Genomic DNA, 22,711 nt, shown 5'->3' on the forward strand with positions numbered 1-22,711 from the left:
GTCGGTTTGAACGGAAAGAGTCTTCCGAGAGCTATGGACATTCAATTTGAAAAAAAAATGTTATCCTCATCAACCTCTCCGAAACACTTGCATCAAGAACAACACCATCATTTCGGAATCAAAACGAACCTAACCCTAACAACAGCAATAACAACATCCAATATAGGTTTACAACATCTCGATCATTCATCGCTCGGATTGATCTTTTCCTTTCTTCCATTGAATCAATTGGCCTTTCTGAGTGAATCGGGATTGGATCTTGTATGTAAGAGGTTTTTCCGAGTTTTGCATGGTGATGAGGGTGTGTTGTTGAACTTTTGGAGAAGGGTGTACATGAGGGAATATGAAAAATCGAGTTTGTGTCCATCGTTTTCATACCGTGAGCTGGCGCATTATGTGACAAGCGACAATTCCAGAGATGCTGTGAATTTTCCGAATGATCCATCCGTCATGACCACAGTAGTTCATGATGAGAATATTAAGGAATCAATGTCTCCTACAACCCTTGATAATTCGGAATACTCATTGAGCTGGAACCTTTCTCAATCACACTGGACCAGTGATCATCATGAGGACTCAAGTCAAGTATTTCGATGGCTTCTTGTCAACCTCATTCGTTCACGAGATCGAGTGCAAAGCGGAGGTGTGGAAATGAGAGAAAACTTTTCACTCGTGACACCACTCTTAAGCTTGGAAAGTAGATGTGTTCCTACATGTTTCTCAGTGTGCAATGTTTTGAATCGATGTGTGGAATTCATTGGAATTGGAACGTTTGATTACAAACTTCAACTCTATGTGAGAGATTATGGTCAAGAATTTTTGCAAGGCTTCCATCGAAAGCAGACACGCTTTTCAAAAAAGACCACAAACTCTCTGAGTGTCACTAACGAGCCAATGAATCAACCAATGGACGCAGACAACGAAGATCTTCTTGAAGAGGACGAAAGTGAGGAGGTTATATCTGCCTCTTCATTGGTTGGCTCTGATAGCAAGTACCACTTGGTGGATAAAACCATTTCTGCTCATTATGACGAAATTACTTGCATTCGATTTCTTAATTCTCAATATTTTTCTCACACACCTCGCTATTATCATGATGACAATAGTGTGCATAATAATCCTATCAATGCTAAAAGTAGTGCCTCAATAGCTCAATCCTCATTACTCATGATTACTGGTTCTAAGGACAAGACGATTAAGGTTTGGAAAATTGAATTTCCAAAAGCACCACAACAGTCGTCATCACTCGATTTCTCAAAGAATTTCCATATTGAATGCATGGCAACACTCTCCGCACACACCGATTGGATCCGTGATGTGATTCCCATGAGTAAGCATCCTGATAAGCTTGTATCCATATCTAGAGACAAGTCCATTAAAATTTGGTCTCTCCACACCATGCAATTGAAACACAGTATTCAACCCAACAATTTGGTATGGTGCATGGCAGATCATGTAGATAAGGGGCTCTTAATCACGGCCTCCACGAGTGGTGAATTGATCTTTTATGATGTTCACTCGGGCAGTGTGGTACATCGCATGAAACCACACAGCGATCTCATCACCAAGATTTTGTACGTTCCAGCACTTCCTGTGACTTACTCTCATGACAATGAATACAGGACATGGAACTCTCCAAAACTCCCATCTATACCCTTAATTATTACATGCTCCTATGACAAGTCCATTTCTGTGATGAATGCGAACAATTTTGAAAGACTTGTACGCATTGATGAAGCTCATTCGACTCCAATATTTTCCATTTCCATGCATGGCCAACGACTCACATCAAGCTCTGTGGACGGTTGTGTGAAAAATTGGATACTCTCCATTTCCAACTCATCTTCAGCAACAGGTACCATTGTGGACTTACAGGCCAGTATGGAACAATCTCTCATTGGTTACAGATTGCCACACGAGTTGAATCGAGCAAGTAATATTTTTGACATGAACAAGAATCGACAAGTGAAAGTTGTGTCGTCTGTTCGATCCAATACTACCGAAGATATTATAATTTCGAATAGTGACTCACATAATTTTTTATGTGTATGGACATCCAAGCATCATCAGGACAACTCGTCACAACTCATTCGGTATCCTCTGCCAGATGTTGTTCTCAATCCAAAAAATCACTATTCCATTCAACAATTATTGAAAGTGTTGCCTTCCGAAATTATTGTCAAGGACTTTACAATTTGTGGAAATCGGATTATTTGCTTGCTTGAATTTTTACCCATAGATCCATCCAATTCCTCTACGAATACGGGTGGTGCTCTTGCCAATAGTGTATTTATGCAAAAAAGAGGATGTATTTGCATGTGGCAATTGTAACATCATGATAATATTGAATGAAATGATCTTCATTAAATTTCAATCTTATCGGACGATGGCTTTGTGAAGTTTGAGTGAAATTTGTGAAGCAACGCATTTTTTAATTTTTTAAAACAAAAAAAAATTCAAGTCGACTTCTTTTGCGTATCCTTTTGGTGCAAAGACTTGATCCAACAAGACATCTAGAACAAAACACAATTCTGTGGATACAAAGTAGTAGATACTCTTCAAAAACCATTCAATCCGAAAGAGTATTATCATTTTGCCGTTCCTACGAATCAACAACAACACTCTATTTATTAAATATATTTTCATCATAATAACAACACCATATTAAAGAATGATGATGCACGATGACAATCTCCATCATCCACACAATATGGATGATATGGAGGGAGAGTATGGCGATGATGATCAAATGGATTATGGAGATCAAAATCATCAAGGCTACATGGGAGGCGGAGGTATGGAAGATGAACAACAGCCCTACTTTAGTGAAGATGATGAAATCAAGCATCAAGAAGATGTTTGGCCAGTCATTACCGCCTTCTTTGACCAAAAGGGAGGACTTGTAAGACAACAACTTGACTCCTTCAACGCCTTTATTCAACAAACCATTCAGGAATTAGTCGATGGTACACCCGAGATTATTCTTGCAAGTAATCAGAGTGTAAAGTTTGGACAAAAGAGAGATTCTCAACAAAATCAACCACAATTCAAGTATCATATCAAGTTTGGACAAATTTACCTCTCAAGACCAACCCTCGATACAACAAAATCTGAACAGTCAACATCCGACACCTACTCATCGATTTATCCTAATGACGCTCGTCTCAGAAACTTGACGTATTCAAGTCCATTGTATGTAGATATCAAAGAGAAGAAGATTTCACTCCGTCCAGGTTCTAGTGCCACACTGTATCAGGCAAATAATTTAGAAGAGGACAATGAAGATTTCACAGTGAGGGTCAAGGATTATGAAAAAGTACCAATAGGCTCTATTCCCATCATGCTTAGAAGTGTGTATTGTATGTTAAGTGAAGTTCAAGACGTAACAGACGTGGGCGAATGTCCATTCGACTCTGGTGGTTACTTTATTATCAACGGAGGTGAAAAAGTAATTATTGCGCAAGAGCGTATGGCAACCAACCATGTCTATGTTTTCAAAAAGGCCATGAGCAAGTTCAGTTATGTAGCAGAGATTCGTTCGTCACAAGAAGGAGGTTACAGAGCACCAAGTGGCTTCTTCATTAAGATGGAACCTAAGCACGGAAGTAGAAAGGGAGGTATTGGAGGACTCATTCACGCCACCATTCCATACATTAGGCAAGATATTCCAATTGTCATTTTGTTTAGAGCTTTGGGTTGTGTGGCTGACAAGGAAATTATCAAACATATTATCTATAATTTAAATGATGGACAAATGATGGAATTGCTTCGACCTTCTCTCGAAGAAGCTGTTGCTATTCAATCCGACACTGTTGCTCTCGACTACATTGGTAAGAGAGGTAATACAGTTGGTACTGTCCAAGAAAAGCGTATTAATCATGCTGAGGAAATTTTGCAAAAAGAAATGCTTCCACACGTCGGTATTGGTGACACCTCCTATGACCGTAAGGCTTACTTTATTGGATACATGGTTCACCGTTTATTATTGGGAGCACTAGGAAGAAGACCACTCGATGATCGTGATCACTATGGTAACAAACGTTTGGAATTGGCTGGAGGACTTTTACAAGGTCTATTCTTGCAATTGTTTAAGAAAGTTGTCAAAGAGGTCGAGTCTCAATTGAAGAAGACCATGTTGAGATCAACTGATATTGATGTTGCATCTGTTGTCAATAAGAGAACTATTACTAAGGGTTTGCAATATTCTCTCGCTACCGGAAACTGGGGTGTACAAGGTTCCAGAGACATTCGTGCTGGTGTTGCTCAAGTGCTCAATCGTTTGACCTATACTTCCACATTGTCTCACTTGCGTCGATTGAACACTCCAATCGAGAGATCTGGAAAGCAAGCAGCTCCTAGACAATTGCACAATACTCAATGGGGTGTTATTTGTCCAGCTGAAACTCCAGAAGGAGGTGCTTGTGGTTTGGTGAAGAATCTTGCCATGATGTCTTACATTACAGTCGGTGCTGACAAGTCAACTATTTCTAAAATGTTGGACGAGTTGGGTATTCACAAATTGCACGAATTGGATGAGTCAGACTTGAACAAGTACACTAAGGTATTTTTGAACGGTGTGTGGATGGGTGTTCACCCTACTCCAGATGACTTGGTCAAATACATGAGAGACTTAAGACGAAATGGTACTATACACATGGAAGTGAGTATTGTTCGTGATGTGAGAGAAAAGGAAGTTCGAATTTGGTGTGACAGCGGTCGTTGTGCTCGACCATTGTTCATTGTTGATCGTGAGAATACCACTCTCTACATTAAGAACCACCACGTTCAATCTCTTCGTGAACAGAATATGACTTGGGACAACCTGCTCGAACAAGGTCTCGTTGAACTCGTCGATACAGAGGAGGAAGAGTCCATCATGATTGCCATGGATTTTAGAGAATTGTTGGACTTTAGAACCCAAGCTCAAGAAGGAAAATCTAAGAAAATTAGTCAGCTCACGTACACACATGCTGAAATTCACCCAAGTATGATTCTCGGTATTCTCGGATCGATTATTCCATTCCCTGACCATAACCAATCCCCTCGTAACACGTATCAATCTGCGATGGGTAAGCAAGCCATGGGTGTCTATATCACCAACTTCCAACAACGTATGGACACTTTGGCTCACGTGTTGTATTATCCCCAAAGACCTCTCGTCACTACTCAACCTATGGAATATTTACGTTTCGGTGAATTGCCTGCTGGTCAAAACGCTGTAGTTGCCATTGCCACCTACTCTGGTTACAACCAAGAAGACTCTGTCATTATGAACCAAAGTGCCATTGACCGTGGTTTGTTCCGTTCTGTCTTTTATCGTACCTACAGTGACCACGAACGAAGAAAGGGAACGATTGTTGTTGAAAATATTGAAAAACCAAAACGTGATACCACTGCTGGTATGAAAACAAGTACCTACGACAAGTTGGAAGATGACGGTATCATTGCTCCAGGTACTAGAGTTTCTGGTTCTGATGTCATTATTGGTAAAACTGTGCCAATTCCAGAAGAGTCATCCAAACAAAAGACCAGTCGTCAAACTAGGCTTGACATGAGTACACCATTGAGAAGCAATGAAAATGGTATTGTAGACACTGTCATTGTAACCACAGACTCTGAGGGATTCAAGTTTGTTAAAGTTAAAGTCAGAGTGGTAAGAATTCCACAAATCGGTGACAAGTTCTCCTCTCGTCACGGTCAAAAAGGTACCTGTGGTATTACATACAGACAAGAAGATTTACCTTTCACCCGAGAAGGTATTGTGCCTGACATTATTGTCAACCCGCATGCCATTCCTTCTCGTATGACCATTGGTCAGCTCATTGAATGTTTGTTGGGTAAAGTCAGCTCCTTGTCTGCAAGTGAAGGTGATGCCACTCCTTTCACAGACGCCAACGTGAATTTCTTCTCTGAAATGCTTCACTCCTATGGTTATCAGAAACGTGCCAACGAAGTCATGTTCAATGGCCACACAGGTAGAAAGCTGGAAGCTCAAATCTTTATTGGACCAACCTATTACCAACGTTTGAAGCACATGGTCGACGATAAGATTCACTCTCGTGCAAGAGGTCCACTCCAAAATTTAACAAGACAACCCGTGGAAGGACGTGCTAGAGATGGTGGTCTTCGTTTCGGAGAAATGGAACGTGACTGTATGATTTCACACGGATCTGCTGCATGGTTGAAAGAACGTCTGTTCCAAGTTTCTGATGAATATCGAGTTCACATTTGCAATGTTTGCGGTATGATGGCAACAGCAAATCTCAAACAGTCCATTTTCAAGTGTGATGCTTGTGACAACAAGACCAACTTTTCACAAGTCTTCATACCTTATGCGTTCAAGTTAATGATTCAAGAATTGATGGCAATGAATTTGGCTGTAAGAATTATCACAACAACAGAATAAAAGTGTAAAGTTCCTTCTTGTTAAACAAGTGATATCATTCTTGAGCAACGATCATGATGTTCAAAATTACAAAAAAATGACAAGACGAACAGCACGCACCCGAACCAACAAGTCGTATCGTGTTGAAGAACCTCTCCCAGTTGAGGAACCAGAAGATTTTCTTCATTTCTTAGATCAACAAGCTCACCAACTATTACAAACTTTTCAAGTCTCGGAACAAACCGATTCGTCCCATTCATCATCATCATCCAATAATATTTTAATTCTTGATGAAGATACCATATCTGAAGAGTTTCATGTCATTTCAAATTTACCATCATGGAAACATTTAAATACGTATCAATTTTCAAGATATTATTTTGTATATCAACCACACGACATGTTCAGCAATCATATTTTTAAATGCCAAACGTTGAAAGGCCACGTCGAAGGCTTGAATGATCCGATTGGTAACATTTTATTGGGAGGAGAGGATATCGATTTTAGTCCAATTGTTTCAACTTGTAGTTTGAATCGATTGTTTGTCTCTACAAAGTTCAGTGAAAATGGAAATGAGGCTTATTTTACGCGATTGAAGGATTTGAATGTGATGGATCAATTGTGTGAAGAAGATCATGTGGTGGACATGTGTTTTGGAAGTGTTCATACATTGTTATGCACGAGAAGAGGAAGAGTTTTTGGATTTGGAAAGTAGGTGGAATTATTGTTTAATGATTGAAAGAGCTCAAAAATTTTTTTACAAACTATGATGGACATGCATGTATTCGTTTTTACATGGATGAATCTCTTGAATTTATTTCAAATTCTACTACTAATATTTTAGCAATCAATTTGGTCAATTAGGGCTTGGTAATGAAATGTACATTACTAAACCAAGAGAAATTATCATGTTGGATGAACATGAAAAACAAGTGAGCGTTCGCCATATTTATGCATGTCACAACACATCGTTTTTTGTTTGTCAAAATAACAAGCTCTACTGGACTGGAAATTCCAGGCAAAAAACCGTTCAACAAGCCAATACTAAATTCTCTTCTAAAATCAAACAAATTAGTGGAACGGATCAAACGATTGCTATTGTGTGTGAGAATGGAGATTTTTATTTGAGTCCAACAGCATTTGGTTCCTTTGAGTTGCATTCTTTACCATACAAGGTATTGCAATGTGCAACATTTAGCGACAAGATTGTCATTTTGACAGACAACCATCAACTGTTTTCTGTAGATCCAGCTTATGAAATTTTGACACGAATTAGACTTGAATTACCGCTCTTTGAACATGTCGAGAGTGTTCGAGCATCGCGCAGCCATTGCTTCTTCTTGACTTCTAATCGAGAAATTTATTGTGCCAAGTCGAGTTTGCAACCTGTTCGACTGATTATGGCCCCACCTCTTCCGCCACATTTCAAATGGTTTTTATCCACTCAAAATTCAAGTGATTTTTTTTGTGTGTTTGTGAAAAAGTATTCACATTTGAAGAGACAGAATTGGTTTTTTGGAAATTTATTAGCCTCCATTAGGCAAAACAATCCAGTTCATAATTATTGTGACATTTTGATCGAGAGTTTTTAACTACACTGAGCAAATGGTTCATAGTCGCGACATTTCAAAATTTAATCAATTGATAGCATTTTCGTTCTTATTTATTGAAGCAACAATTAAAATTTAATCAGTTGATGGTATTTTCAACATGTCTGAACTAATTTCCATTATAATATCTGTGCCCTTGTAGGGTGGTAAATCAACTCCAAATTTTTTCAACAGTTGAGGAGGCATGAATCGCCCTCCAATGAAATGTCTTCCCCTAAAGTTCAATGAACATAATTTTGGAGAAGGCAATGACACTAAAATGTCACATCTTAAACCAAGTTTTAAATTTTCATCAACATCTATGATATCAATTTCCCATCCGCTTGGAATGTCAATGCAAACAATTGGAATTGATGAATATTCTGGTTTTTTGACAGTTTCAATCACTGTTTTGAAAGGCTCTCGAATTCCTGATTTACCAGAAAAAGAATAACCAAAAATGGCATCCAAAATAAAAGTAAAATCTGTCAAGGAATAATTCTGTAACAATTCATTCAAGCTGAAATAAATTGAAATTCCCAAAGTTGTGCATTGCAAAATGAGTCTCTTAAATAAATCTTTTTCTGCAGATTCTTTTTTTGGATACAAAATGACTGGTTCATATCCAAAATGTTTTAAATGGCGAGCAGCTACTAAACCATCACCTCCATTATTTTGTGGTCCACAAATAACTATAAATCGTGAACATACCAATTTTCATTTCATCGGAAACAGATCCATTTTAAAATCATCAACGAGTGGTTTTAACAACAATAAAAACTCTTACCTAAAAATTTGGGTGAAAAGTGAGAAAGAGGAAAAGCTTGAACACATGAATGAGCCACTGACATGCCTATTTGGAAATCATGATCATTCCATTCGGAATTTTCCAAAAGTTCATAAAGTTGGTTTAAAAACCCGATGATCAACATGATGAATATTAATTGAAAAAGTTGTAGTTTCAAAAAGAAAGATCTTCTCATATTTACCTGCCATTTCCATCAATTGATCATTTGAAAATCCATATTCCTCTCCCATGAGAGCCACATCAATGAGGCGAGACTCTTCAGCATTGAGTAATTTGATCATTTTTTGTTTTGTGAAAATGGTCGAGTTGGGATGGACTTGCTGTGAAAACAATACTATTGATGAGAAATAGTTCAGAGATGATTTCTCGGCAATCAGTAGAGAGAAGATGCATGAACGAAGATTCACAATCGAGTCTGTGCCACACAGACATTTTCTCAAACTGAGAGTTCAAAATTGTTCTTTTCAGTGTTGGAATGACAGCGCTTCTCGGGCTTATTGAAAAGACTCTTTGGCATGTCATGTTTAATAAATAGATTTATATTCATTCCGTATTATTATTTAGTTTGCTTAATCAACCAATCCACAACATCGGTAATATTGGTCTTGTGTAAAGCAGAAATTGGAATGACAGCCCAAGGATTCTTCTTATTGTCAATATAATCCAAATTCATGTGTTTGACAATGTCGTCCTTTGTAAATCTTCGTTCAATATCAATCTTGTTCAAAACAATCAACACTGGCTTTCCTTCCAAATCTTTGTTTTCTAACAGTTTGTGAAGTTCTCGTTTTGCTTCTGGAACCTTGTCAATATCGGCACCATCAACAACAAATATCACAACTTGACAACTGCCAGAATGTTGGACCCACTGTTTCAATGTAATTGTTATTTTGCATCATTATTGAATCAGAGAAGTACGATGTTTTTGAATCATGATCATCAAAAATCAAAATCATTTTAGAGTGGAAACCTACCAAATTTCTAAATCTCTCTTGACCACCGAGGTCCATCACTGTCATCCAGTCATGTCGTCGTGACACGCCACAAATTGTGCAACAGTTCAAAATCAGTGACACGATTGAACGGAGTGGAATGAGGCAACCATCATGGACAATGATGATAACAACCCATCATGATGATTTTAACAATATGTAATATATAATCATATCCACAGAAAATCATTGAAAATATGATCACATGTCATCATGCTACTATTACTACTCGAACGGCTCAACACACTCACCTTTCATTGTAACGTTTCCTTTCTTTACATGTCTAACATTGACACCCACTGTTGGTAATGTATCACCTGGTTCATTATCACTGATAACATTCAACAAGGTGGTCTTTCCGCTGTTGGCCAGTCCGACCATCAAAATTTCTAATTGTTTGCCGTTAAACAATTCCCACAATTTGGAAAATAGAGCACCCATGATGATGATGATTAAAACAAAATATAGTACGTTTAAAATTTGATTGGATGATGAATTTCAACAAGGTTTGTATGTTCAACTTGGAACAGATCAGAATAATAATTGATAAAAACAATCTTTTCAAATTCCGATGATGCCAATGATGATGGGTTAATAAAATGACTGAAAAGAGTTCTGAGCTCTACTACTATTACTGAGAGAGTAAAATTTTGTTGTAATGGGAGAGAGTGTTGATTCCGTCGTCCACAAAATCAGGTTCAACCCGTAAAGAATTTTTTTTCAGTGACCTGGTCTGTTGCCTTTGTTTTTTGTCAACTGTCGCTTCATTTCTAAAATGGTGATCAACTGGAAAGGAGAATCTTTTGGTGAGAGAAAGAGATCAAAGTGCAAAGGATTGATTTCAACCAATGCATTCCTTCATTACATATTTTTTCAAAAAACAATTTCAACGAAAGTAAGGCTCAAATAATTCTTTAAAAAAAAATATTAAGAACAAGTGTTGTTCATCTTTGGTCCTGTTTCGCTTAGTCGCAATCCCGAATTTGATTTTTATGGATTAGTTGTAGGCGTTTTGAACAAGATACATAATAGAGCTAATTTGAAAGGATCGTCTTTGAAAGTTACTCAAAATGAATAGTTGTGGTAGTAGAAAAGCCTTAACCGTTTTTAGCGTGGTATTTGAAAAGCATGATGATTGTTTCAAGTTTTCAGATACTTATTCAGAGTGTGTTGGTATCTATGCAGATGAAAGAGAAGCATATATATTTGCCATCAGACAAATGCTGAAAGAATCCGTGATTGAGGAAGATGGAGAAGAATTTTCAAGTACCATGAAGCACCACTTGAGATTCGCACTCAATGACTCTTGCAATAATGACAGTTTGAATAGAGTACATGTTGATGCAATGGAAGATGATGGTAAAGAGAATTTTCCCAACACGGAGGATACTCAAAAGCATCTATGCCTGCTTCTTGATAAAACTCTCTCCATTGCAAGGAGCCCAAATAACGCTTCATCTCGAACAGCCACAACACCTGTTGCACACATGAATGTCTTGAACTCGCTCATGTACAAGTTAGCCCGTAGTGAGCGCTTGAATTTCTATTGCCTCACGAGTGATGAATTGAAACAATTGCATCAACATGTACTCGAGAAGCAAACGACTCAATTATGTCCTTGTTTTTCAAAAAAGCCTTCGTACAGAATTTACAAAGTGTTCCGTTCTGTACTTAATGAACAAGTGGCTCCTTTCATTCGAAAATTTGAGCCTTTGAAATTTTCTCCTAAGAGTTTTCAAATTCTCTCTGATATTCAGGTGAAATGCACTAACGACAATGCATGAACTTTTCAATGGCGAATTTCCAGGTATGAGCAAGCCTAGCATGCATTGAATAACCTCTACCAGGAATTTTCTGAAGTATTTCCGTTCCTCTACATTTTAATCCAAGCAGGAGGAAGTTGAACATTTGAATTCAGGAATGACTTGTAGAATGGCTCAACAATGTACTTGTGTAAATTATCATTTTCGTTGGATGAGTCTGAACCATTATTGTCTAAAGATACTGAGCTATGATGTAAAATATTATCGGTTTCTTGCATGAGCATGTAGTGACATTGACATTGAAAGTCTCCGCTCGAATGCTTTGGATTCTTTGGGCAGTACAGAAATAGATTTGGTAAATACCAAGCACCGTGCTCCTTCTGTTTAGTGAGATACATTCTCAACAAGTCACGTATTTGCATGATGATGGTGTCTCCAGTGGGAAGGTTTCCTCCCAGCTTTGGATGTTTGAACGTCACCGAGAGAGGAACTTGAATACCCAAATTTCGTACTCCCATTTCTTTGCAATCATCCATAATTTTCGAATATCCATTCATGATTTGTTCGTATTCTTGTTCATTAGTATTTTCAATGCTATTATTGATACTTCCATTAATACTACTACGCGAAGAAGAGTAATCGGTCTGTGAAACGAGGTGGAATATCAAATTTGCATAACTCAAATTAGAATGTTTGGTAATGAAATAATCTCCAAGTTTGGGAGTTGTTTCATAATCCTTTGAATTTTCATTGCCGCTTCCGATACTACTGCTAGCACCAGTTCTCTCTTGAATATTGTTCCTCACTTGCCTTATTTGCTCGTCAAATGATGGAAAATGAAAATCTGGACCTTGTGCATGATTGGCCTCAAACCGTATTCTCTCCATATCTCGCATGGCCCAAGTCAAGGTTGGAGTGTGTTGCTTGTTTGTCGTCACATGTGACGAGGACGTTACATCCTGATGCAATGTTTCACCCACACTCTCTACGGTAGAACTCTTTTGAATGCAACAATTCACAACAAGTGCACTCAGCCTTGACTGATACAAATTATATGTTTGTCTCGCTTTGAACAGAATATAATCCTCTTCGCAGTCACGTTCCTCCTCATCCTTTTTAAAATTCCTACAAATACAGTCACTCATGTCAGCCGTGTAAATAATGAAAACTCTTCCACATAAGCGTCTTGTGCCGTCTCCTTTAAACAACTCAGAGTCTGCATCGTCCTCAATGAACACATACGAATCATCATAGGGACTATACAAGTCGTCATTCTCCAAATATATTCTCTCAATCTTTTTGTAAATAGAAATGCAATGGAATCTCTCAGTTTGAATGAGCCGAGGAATGTCAGTGAGAGTTCTTCCATCTCTGAATATGCGTTTCATCATTCTTTTGATTTCATTGAGCTTTTTTCGTGTGGCTTCTTGTTCTGAGGACGTTGTGGCATTACCAGGTGGTCGAGCTTCCATCATCGAGATGGGTTGTGGACTATCAATGGCATCAAACGTCTCCAAAACAGTCCATGGATCTTGTGTGGTGGAGTTAGTTTTTGGTGAATGTTTCTTTTTCTTAGCTCGAATCGAGAATTTTCGAATGAACGACGATAAATTTCCAAATTTGTTGGATGCATTCTGAATAGAATACTTGTCTCCCTGTAATTCATTTCTCAATAATAATTCAAATTGTTTTCCACGAGGTTCCATCAATCGAAAGGCTGGGAATAGTAAATCGTCCTTACTTTTCACGAGATTGGCCTTTGTTTTGGATCGATTCGTGAAAGCATCTTCCTTATCTAGATCAGAAACAAATGTCCAAAAAGTAATGACCATTTCCTTGTACAACTCTCGTAATTCTTCATTCCATTTTTCTTCCAATTCTTCTAATTGCTTCATGTGCTCCAAGACCATGACTTGTAATTGATCATTTCTTTCCATAGTCATTTTCTGTTCCATTCCATCTCGATGACTGATTGTGAATTTTGATAATGTTCACACAAGTGACATTCAAAAAGTGTCATTTTGTCATAATTTGGGTCACCATTCATAAGAAGAAGAAAAATAATATTGATAATTATTTTCAATGCTCACAACCTCTTAACACTACGTACACTTTCTGAATTTCACTAATTTCAGTTTCTCTTCCCTTAATTTTATCTTGATAGGCACATCTCAAATCATTTGCAATTTTCACCAAATAAATCTGATTCACATAACTCGAATGAAAAAGTCGATAAAATTTGGAAATGTCTTGAATCGGTAATATTGAAATTTCTTGATCAATGTTGAGAATATTGGATTCATTGAAAGAAGAATATTCGTCCGTGTTCGATTTGAGTTGATGATCGATCGGATCGTCCCCAACGACTTGCCAATCATCTTCATCATCTTCATAATAAAATTCATCTACAATTTGATCATTCCTTGTCGTTTGACGTTCCCGAATTAATTCCAATAATTGAAAAGTGATACTCTCTTTTAAATAGAGAGGTAATTTATATTCATTGCAACATGTTTGTTCCACAAAGTCGTACAGAGAAATGTGGGAATACCATTTCAAATGAAGAGCGTGAACAATGTGGCCACGTTCCGAATATCGGTATGAAATTTCCATGTATTGTTGTTGCTCTTCCTCGTCATTGATGAAAATGGGGAAGGTGGATCGAATGAGTTCCTCTTCATCGGCCAATTCGGATGTCATTGTGAATGTCAATGTTGAAGATTTTTTTAATAAAATCACAATTTATTGTTATTATTTAAAACTGTACAATTAATCTTTGAATAAATTAAAAGTTTTGATAGATAGATATTAGTCAAATGATACAAATGTCCAATAGGTGGTATAGGATTTATTTAAAGCTTGGAAACTCTATGAGTCGTTGATTTTAATCTAAAAACAACATCATAGAGTGTGAATTTTTAATTCCACAGAAAAAGAAATGACAGCTTACAATCCTAGTTTCTTCTTCAATGATGCATCAATAGCATCCATGAATTCCTTGGTGTTGAGATATTGGCTACGGTTGACACTGTTGTTGTGCATGAATGTGATCCGAAAGTAGTTGGTTTGTGTATTTCACAAATTTGTGAAAAATCATTCAGCAGATGCAGAACATATTTAAAGGCAATATTCGTGTTAAAATCACAAATCATCGAACAACACCAAAAACTTACTTGTTTCCGTGAATACAGATAGCCAAATCCTTGGTCATCTTTCCTTCTCTAATAGTGTCAATAGTAGCAGCCTCCAAAGAGTCACAGAACTTGGCCAAAGCATCGTTATTGTCCAACTTGGCACGATGAGCCAAACCACGAGTCCAAGCAAAGATGGAAGCAACTGGATTGGTTGAGGTCTCTTCACCCTTTTGGTGTTGTCTGTAGTGTCTGGTGACAGTACCGTGAGCAGCCTCGGATTCAACAGTCTTACCATCTGGGCACAACAAAACAGAGGTCATCAAACCCAATGAACCATATCCTTGAGCAACAATGTCGGATTGAACATCTCCGTCATAGTTCTTACATGCCCAAATGAATCCACCATTGCTCTTCAAAGTTTGAGCAACCATGTCATCAATAAGACGATGTTCATACCAAATGCCCAATTCAGTGAATTTGGTCTTGAATTCCTTTTCATAAATTTCTTGGAAGATGTCCTTGAAACGACCATCGTAGGCCTTCAAGATGGTATTCTTTGTGGACAAGTATAATGGCCACTTCTTATCAACAGCCAAGTTGAAGCATGAATAAGCAAAATCACGGATGGATTCATCAGTATTGTACATTCCCATAGCAACACCAGCACCTTCAAAGTCAAAGACAGTGTATCTCTTTTGTTCACCACCATTCTTTGGAGTGAAAACAAGTTCCATCTTACCTGGCTCACCAACAACCAAATCAGTGGCCTTGTATTGATCACCATGAGCATGACGACCAATGACGATTGGCTTGGTCCAACCAGGAACCAATCTTGGAATGTTTTCTATAACGATTGGTTCTCTAAAGACAGTACCACCCAAAATGTTACGAATCGTTCCGTTTGGTGATTTCCACATCTTCTTTAATTTGAATTCTTCAACACGTTGTTCATCAGGAGTGATGGTTGCACACTTGATACCAACATTGTACTTTTTAATGGCATGAGCAGCTTCTTCAGTGATCTTATCACTGGTTTCATCTCTCTTTTCAATACCCAAATCGTAATACTTGATATCGAGTTCAAGGTATGGAAGGATGAGCTTTTCCTTGATCCAGGCCCAGATGATACGGGTCATTTCATCTCCGTCCAATTCAACGACTGGATTTGCAACTTTAATCTTTTGGAATGAAGCCATGATGGTTGAGTTTCTAGTAGAGAAGGATCTCACTTGATGATTCAATAATGATGATGGTGTTGTGGTCGTAGCAGAGGAACGAGTCTGATGATGAGCAACAACGTTTGAAGTGTTCAACAACAAGGCTGCTGTGGTGTTGTGTGGAAATTTTTTGCAAAGAGAAAATCCCGATACAGCGGTTTTCAGCATTTTTTGATCGTCAGAAATTGAGCGAGGATTTGTAAAGGAAAAAAATTCGGAGGTTGTAACGTTGCTTAGTGAGTACACGATGGAGTGCGATCATCATCATCTCCATGATCAGAATTGATTGGTTTTATGTTGATTTGAGAAACACAAGTTTTTAGGAATGGATAGCATAGCAAGGAGGATGCTTGGATTGTTCTCCTGGATGTGTTCATATCAGCCAAGGCTCGAGAACAGGAATATTTGATCAGATCGTGCGTATGGAAAGAATCTCATCCGCGAAAAGGAATCCAATTCGCGAATTGTTGTTTTTTGAAATCTCAAATCATGAAACCACCACTTGTCACGAAACTGTAAATTCAGCTTGGTCATTATTTGCCTTGCCATCTGTATGTGGGTGGTTCAAAAATAAGGTCATGTCTAAGGTAATACTACTCGAACTTGTGGCATGATGAGCAACTATCAACAATCAACTGCTTGCTTTAGGGGTGGCAATTAATCTGGTTCTATTTTGAGTACTCTAATAATTTTGAAAGTCTCAAACACACTTCACTAAATTCAGGCCTTTCTGAATAATTGGCATTCCAACAAGATGTCATGATTGAAACGAATTCTTGTGTCACGTCACACAAAATATCCAACGATGTTTGTAATGTGTTGGTTTGGTCTATCAAATACACGGAAATCCATTCTCTCATTTCTTCATGGTTTCGAAAAGGTATCACTGGTCTCTCACCTTTCAATACTTTTACAATGACATTAAACCTCGAAACATCGTCACCTTGTTCAATAAATTTGTAAAGCTTTTCACAGGCCGAGTTCAGATATGGAGTCTCTTCAAAGAATAATTCCCACATGATGATTGCAAAACTATAGACGTCTACCTTGTGATTGTAGTTGGAATTTCCTTCAATCATTTCCTGTACGATTGGATGGACACATCAGAAATATGGCGAGTATTACGAAAATCATTTGAACAATGAATAACGTCTTTCCCTGTAGCCATCAATAACTTACATTAGCCATATAGGACAATGTTCCAATATTCGTGGTTGCTGAATTGGAATCTGTCAATGCCTTACTTAAACCAAAATCACAAATCTTTGCTGTGAAATGATTGTCAATCAAAATATTTCCAGGTTTCAAATCTCTATGAATAATTCCCTTTGGTTTCAGTGTATGTAAATAATTCATTCCTTTTGCAACTCCAAACAAAATATCAATTTTCTGAAATAGAGTCATCTTTTCAAATCCATGTTTCAAATTGTAGATTAATCGATCGAGACTTCCTCTCTCCACATACTCCACAACCATATACTTTTTGCTTCCTGCAAGAATCACTCCAAAAAATTGTACAATATTCGGATGTCGAATGCTTCCAATAGAGATGCTTCTCGTTCGAATTCTTCATCTTCACTAGAAGCGTCGAGAGGTTCATCACTATGTTTGAGAGTTTTCAATGCAACCTTAGTTCCGTTCCAACTTGCCAAATACACGGTACCATTTGCACCGTCTGCAATTCGTTTCATAATTTCGATTTCGTCAATGGAAATGATCCATTGTGAATATTCTCGTGCATGGTGAGAGGTGTGAGAGGAGACGCTTTTTTTTGAGGAACTTCCATTGTTCGATTGGGATGAATCCTGCTTGTCACCGTCGTGATGATTCACAACTAATGGTGATTTTTCACCAAGTGAGTGATAAGGTGTTATGGAATTGCTGAGAGCAGATTCATGATCGTCATGTCCTTCCATTAACACGACTCGTTTTTCCAAAAGTTTTGACTCATGAGCTTTTCAGCTTTCTCCTTCTTCTCCAATCGTTTCAGTTTGGAAATGATGTTTCTAATTAAACGAAACAATGCATACAGAGCAAGAAGAAATAATGAGAATAATAGAATGGAGGTAATTGAGGCTACAGCAATGATGGTTTCATAGGGTATATACGGCTCATCCACACAAATCCATGCATCATCTAACACGTCTTGTTTGACAAGACTTTTTCCTTGAGGACATGGTTCAATGTGAACAATTGTATCAATCCTTGTATTGGTGTCAAGATAAATCGATGGAAATACTTGTCGAACATTTGGTGTGAAAATGGCAACGGTCAATGATGAGAGTGCCAGAGAATTATTGGGGTTCTTGTCATAATTGAGCAATGCATTTTTAGATTCGTCCAATTGATAGCTTATCGGATTTTCCAAGAATTTCACTCTCTCAGATACGTTATTCCATACCGTTATTTCAATACTAGAAACTAATTGTCCAGGATACAGATATAATTCAGGAACTTGATTATTTCGAAAACTGGAGCTATTACCAGATGCGTACTGAATAGACACATCGAATCGAATGGAATGTAATGACTCTGCCAAATCATTTCCATAAGACATTCCCTCGTTTTGATTGAAGATGACGTCTTTCCAGTTAATGGGTGATTGTATGGGTGAGTGAAAATAGATACATCCTCCTGAATAGTATGCAATATTGGACAAGCAATTAAATGCAATACTAAGGGTGCACTGTTAAACGTTCCAGAACCAATTAAACAGCACCCCTTTGGATCTCGCAACGTTTTGAATGAATTCCACACTAAATAATGAAAGAAGACCCGTCTCAACATGAATGGCTCCTCCATTAAAAGCACTGTTGTTTCTCAATACAGAGGATTGAATGTGAAGCAAGTAAAAAACGACTTGAAGAGCTCCTCCTTTGCATTCCTCAGTCGTACAAAAATTGTTCTCAAAAGTGGATGAATAAATTTGAAAGGAAGACGTCAGGCCAGGTACAGGTTCATATAGGTTTGATTTCACAGTCATACATGGCCTACGTTATTTGTGAAATTTAAATCATACGCTCGAATACCTTGTGCTTCTCGAATATAAAAAAGTGGAGCTCTATTGTTGTAACTCGTGACAGCATCAAGAAGTAATCCTGAAGTAGTTTCGACACTAATAATATACTTGTTAGAATTGTCCAATGCTTCCAAATCGGTAAATGTACATTTTCTAGCGAAATAAATGTGACGCCATGAAATTTAAAGCTTGCCTTATCTCTTGCTGTAACTCTTGAATATTTTGTTTCGTATGAAATAGGTGCTGGATAATATTAGTGCCATAGAATTGTACATCTTCAAAATAGTGCTGTTAAATTCATAATAATAAAAGTGGAATTGATGATTCGGCAATAGCTGATGCTGAAATCAATATTCAACTGTCTTAGTGCCAATATCCTATCATCAACTGTAAATTGAAAATTATCAATTTTGCAATAGGTCAATGATATTTTTAGATGAATTTTAGAGGACATGCTCGAGTTTGAAACGTCACAGCTTTTGATTTCAATTCCAACGCTTGTTTTGAACAGAAATGGTTGAATTTTTGATCGAGCTAAGAGAGATGGTAATGGTTTTTAGAAAGTGGTGTGATTGTTGTCACATCTTCATCTAAAATACGGACATGATTCAACTCCACACCTGTCACATCCAAGTTTAAGATTGTTGATACATCAACCATAGATCCATTCTGAATAATTTAATTCCAAAAATCACCAAATTTGCTGCACCTAAATGTTTGTTCAATTTCTGATAATTACAATCCAATGTGATGATTTGTTGTAAATTCAGAGATGTGATCGTCACTGTCGAAATATCCATCACATCAATTAGACATTGTTCACTTCCATACGTCACATTGCCATCACTGTCGTTCATCATTTTTAACAACACCTTTGTAAAACTAGTATTTCTTTGAGCAAATTGAAGAGCCTCCGCCAACGAGGCACAGGCGTTCGAATATTTGTACAATTATTCATGTTATAATATTGAAATTTTTGAAATTGAACATCCTAGATGGCAGGGTTGAATGTAAAGTACAAGTGTTTCATCATCCACTGCACAACATGATTTAAAATCTTTTCCGAAGGTGTTGTTGTTTCCGTCATCATTTCGGAGCGATTGAAAACGAAATGGCCATGTCCAAAGAAGAAGCACCATGGACCAAAGAGTCTCCCTTCTCATCATGATGGAAAGACTCGGCAGAATCACCTGTAGCAAAAGAATGATAGAAAGGCATAAAACATGAGTATTGAACGAGTGCTTCTTCGGCAGCTCGGAAAACATTTTTTTTGGGGCGAGAGTTGCCTTCTCTTCCTTGTGACACTTTGAAAATAAAAGATGAAACTCCAACATCAAACAAGAAGACTGTGGCGCATCAAGATTCAATGTATGACAATTTCTTTCAATTCAACAAATTCACAAAAATGTCAGATTGAATAAGGAAATTTCAAATAAGGAAATATTCAATCTGACATTTAACCTTCATTTACTTTCTGCTATTTCAAAATCATGGACATGTTCTTTGAAATCCATTTGCAACGAACATTAGTTTAACAATTTTCCAAACCACTACTCCCCGATCCCACACTCTCTCAATCCAATTTTCATAACGACATGAAATTTTGTAATCTTTAACGTTCAAAGATTGCATCCTCATCCGTTTAAGAGTTTTTCATCCTTTTTTAAAAAATGAATAGCCTTCTTTCAACGTTACTACTGCACGTTGGTAATAATCCTCATCAACAACAACAGCCTCTCATGAACACAACCACCATCGTGATGGAATCTCTCGTACAAGCCTTGATGCAATGGCCAACCAAAGTGTTGGAAAACGGAAGTAGTGTCATGATGAAAACGACCAAAACCATGATGAATTATACAGATGCATGGTTGGGAGGTGCCGTGTCAATGAGTACTCTCTCGGATTCAGGTGTCATCTCATCATCATCGCGTTCGTTATCGTTTCAGGTATTGGAACCAAATTTCATGCATGAATTATTGGTACGTCCACTCAATGAAGTCATTAGAAATATTTCCAATTCATTGGGAGTGGATCAATCGGCAGCTACATACATGTTCTTTCTGATTGCCATGAATTTTCCGTTAGCGTTGGTGTTGAGAATGACTCGATTTGGAATGATGAGAGCTGTGTTGGGAGCATGGATTGGACTTGTTTACACATTCTATACGTTTGGAGTACATACTTTGCATTCGATAGCTGTGCCATTGATGGTATATCTATGGCTGTATGTGACTGTTGGCATGAGTGACCGAGTGGTCAAGTATTTGAGACGCAGCCGAGCTCGATTGGCAGTTCCACTGGTGGCTGTGGTGTTCTCATTCGGATACTTGCTTGTGTGTCACTATCATCGAATGTTAACGGATTATTTAGGATGGAAATTGGACTTTACAGGACTGCAAATGCTCATTACTTTGAAGACCACTGCTGTGGCATGGAATGTATATGATGGTATACTCGTTCATGATCCTGATTCCAAGGAAGGAAAAGGTGTTACCAATCCATACCATAGAACTAACAGATTGGAACGAATGCCATCACTCATGGAATATTTTGGTTTCTTATTCTTCTTTATTCCTGTCTTGTCTGGTCCAATCTACGAAATGAGTGACTATTTGAGATTTATTTATGGCGAGTATGAAGCACATGATATTTCATTTATCAGAGATTTGAATAATAGCACAAGAGAGAAAAAATCCACCAATTCCTTGGTTATTAGTGTTGAAAAAGATTATTCTCGCTCTAGTCAATATGGTTCTCGTTTTGCAAACAGCATCCTATTTTGGAAGAGAGCAACTCGAAGATGTCATTTATGAAAGAGGAGATCGTCCAAGAGAGCTTTTAGGAAGTTCTCTCTTGTACAAATTTCTGTTTTCATTTGCATGTATGAACTCTATCAAATTTAAATATGTTGTGGGATGGTGCTGGAGCGAAGCTGCATTACTCATTACAGGTTTTGGATATCAAAGACATTACAAGTCTGGTGAATTTTCTTTTGCTGGTGCTGAGGCAGTCGATTACTTTGATCATTTCCTTGCATCCAATCTTCGAGATGTGACAACTACTTGGAATGTTTCTGTTTCAAAATGGTTGAGAAATTATGTATATACCCGAGTTGGAGAAAAACCTGGTACTTTGGCAACTGTTATTACATTTATTGTGAGCGCCATTTGGCATGGTATGTTTTTCTTTCAAAATTTCACATCATTCGATGACTTTGTTGTACCTTTTATGTGGCTATTTTATATATACACTCATTGACACTATGAATCTATGTCATCTTCTGATTGGGAATGACACCATTGACACGACAATTATAACGCATTACACTCGCACAACAGGAGTCTATGCAGGATATGCCATCATGTGGATTCATTACGCACTGGCCATGAGTTTGATTGGACGTTTGGCTCACAAAAAGATGAGACCCTATTTTTTGAACGATGTTGAACATCTCTTCTCTGCAAAGAATAGTCGTGTCATGTCCTACACCTACAAGATACTGTCATTCATTGCAACTGGTATTTTCACATCCTACATTTTACCACCATTCTTGTTATTGTCTTGGGGTAATTCCATTCAATTCTTTAGATCCATGCAATGGTGTGGTCATATGGCATTCTTTCCAATATATGTCATTTTAACCATGATACCTAGTCGTCATGGTCATCACTCTGAGAGGCATGGTCACAAAAGCGTTGACTCTGTAAGCACGAAAAAGAATCAATAATTGTCTGGACCACGTGTGTGGTGTCTCTGATTTTGATTATTTTTTGTACGTTTTGCAATACAAGTGTCTGACTT

General features: G+C 37.7%; 11 protein-coding genes across 11 annotated transcripts; 5 read left to right on the forward strand and 6 right to left on the reverse strand.

Annotated features, from left to right (window-relative positions):
• Positions 1 to 57: 57 nt before the first annotated feature.
• On the forward strand, positions 58 to 2,331 carry C9374_008782 (uncharacterized protein; the record flags this gene model as incomplete). Its single annotated transcript, XM_044698896.1, has 1 exon — positions 58 to 2,331. The coding sequence occupies one exon, from the start codon at positions 58 to 60 to the stop codon at positions 2,329 to 2,331; it is 2,274 nt and encodes a 757-aa protein (XP_044545422.1).
• A 379-nt stretch (positions 2,332 to 2,710) lies between these two features.
• Positions 2,711 to 6,406, forward strand: C9374_008783 (uncharacterized protein; the record flags this gene model as incomplete). The annotated part of the gene is made up of 1 exon (XM_044698897.1): positions 2,711 to 6,406. The coding sequence occupies one exon, from the start codon at positions 2,711 to 2,713 to the stop codon at positions 6,404 to 6,406; it is 3,696 nt and encodes a 1,231-aa protein (XP_044545423.1).
• A 76-nt stretch (positions 6,407 to 6,482) lies between these two features.
• C9374_008784 (uncharacterized protein) lies at positions 6,483 to 7,977 on the forward strand (the record flags this gene model as incomplete). The annotated part of the gene is made up of 2 exons (XM_044698898.1): positions 6,483 to 7,096; positions 7,230 to 7,977. 2 exons carry the CDS (start codon positions 6,483 to 6,485, stop codon positions 7,975 to 7,977), a joined length of 1,362 nt encoding a protein of 453 aa, XP_044545424.1.
• A 93-nt stretch (positions 7,978 to 8,070) lies between these two features.
• On the reverse strand, positions 8,071 to 9,063 carry C9374_008785 (uncharacterized protein; the record flags this gene model as incomplete). The annotated part of the gene is made up of 3 exons (XM_044698899.1): positions 8,071 to 8,666; positions 8,762 to 8,827; positions 8,964 to 9,063. The coding sequence occupies 3 exons, from the start codon at positions 9,061 to 9,063 to the stop codon at positions 8,071 to 8,073; spliced, it is 762 nt and encodes a 253-aa protein (XP_044545425.1).
• Positions 9,064 to 9,338: 275 nt separating this feature from the next.
• Positions 9,339 to 10,215, reverse strand: C9374_008786 (uncharacterized protein; the record flags this gene model as incomplete). Its single annotated transcript, XM_044698900.1, has 3 exons — positions 9,339 to 9,650; positions 9,757 to 9,794; positions 10,026 to 10,215. 3 exons carry the CDS (start codon positions 10,213 to 10,215, stop codon positions 9,339 to 9,341), a joined length of 540 nt encoding a protein of 179 aa, XP_044545426.1.
• A 629-nt stretch (positions 10,216 to 10,844) lies between these two features.
• Positions 10,845 to 11,558, forward strand: C9374_008787 (uncharacterized protein; the record flags this gene model as incomplete). Its single annotated transcript, XM_044698901.1, has 1 exon — positions 10,845 to 11,558. One exon carries the CDS (start codon positions 10,845 to 10,847, stop codon positions 11,556 to 11,558), a length of 714 nt encoding a protein of 237 aa, XP_044545427.1.
• Positions 11,559 to 11,647: 89 nt separating this feature from the next.
• C9374_008788 (uncharacterized protein) lies at positions 11,648 to 14,237 on the reverse strand (the record flags this gene model as incomplete). The annotated part of the gene is made up of 2 exons (XM_044698902.1): positions 11,648 to 13,505; positions 13,648 to 14,237. 2 exons carry the CDS (start codon positions 14,235 to 14,237, stop codon positions 11,648 to 11,650), a joined length of 2,448 nt encoding a protein of 815 aa, XP_044545428.1.
• Positions 14,238 to 14,389: 152 nt separating this feature from the next.
• On the reverse strand, positions 14,390 to 16,056 carry C9374_008789 (uncharacterized protein; the record flags this gene model as incomplete). Its single annotated transcript, XM_044698903.1, has 3 exons — positions 14,390 to 14,426; positions 14,488 to 14,565; positions 14,711 to 16,056. The coding sequence occupies 3 exons, from the start codon at positions 16,054 to 16,056 to the stop codon at positions 14,390 to 14,392; spliced, it is 1,461 nt and encodes a 486-aa protein (XP_044545429.1).
• A 500-nt stretch (positions 16,057 to 16,556) lies between these two features.
• Positions 16,557 to 17,364, reverse strand: C9374_008790 (uncharacterized protein; the record flags this gene model as incomplete). Its single annotated transcript, XM_044698905.1, has 2 exons — positions 16,557 to 16,970; positions 17,068 to 17,364. The coding sequence occupies 2 exons, from the start codon at positions 17,362 to 17,364 to the stop codon at positions 16,557 to 16,559; spliced, it is 711 nt and encodes a 236-aa protein (XP_044545430.1).
• A 23-nt stretch (positions 17,365 to 17,387) lies between these two features.
• Positions 17,388 to 18,445, reverse strand: C9374_008791 (uncharacterized protein; the record flags this gene model as incomplete). The annotated part of the gene is made up of 2 exons (XM_044698906.1): positions 17,388 to 17,769; positions 17,814 to 18,445. The coding sequence occupies 2 exons, from the start codon at positions 18,443 to 18,445 to the stop codon at positions 17,388 to 17,390; spliced, it is 1,014 nt and encodes a 337-aa protein (XP_044545431.1).
• A 2,132-nt stretch (positions 18,446 to 20,577) lies between these two features.
• Positions 20,578 to 22,637, forward strand: C9374_008792 (uncharacterized protein; the record flags this gene model as incomplete). The annotated part of the gene is made up of 3 exons (XM_044698907.1): positions 20,578 to 21,514; positions 21,588 to 22,085; positions 22,249 to 22,637. The coding sequence occupies 3 exons, from the start codon at positions 20,578 to 20,580 to the stop codon at positions 22,635 to 22,637; spliced, it is 1,824 nt and encodes a 607-aa protein (XP_044545432.1).
• Positions 22,638 to 22,711: the final 74 nt, after the last annotated feature.

The sequence above is a fragment of the Naegleria lovaniensis genome (genome assembly GCF_003324165.1).
Source record: "Naegleria lovaniensis strain ATCC 30569 chromosome Unknown tig034, whole genome shotgun sequence".
In the NCBI taxonomy this organism is placed as follows: domain Eukaryota; phylum Heterolobosea; class Eutetramitea; order Acrasida; family Naegleriidae; genus Naegleria; species Naegleria lovaniensis.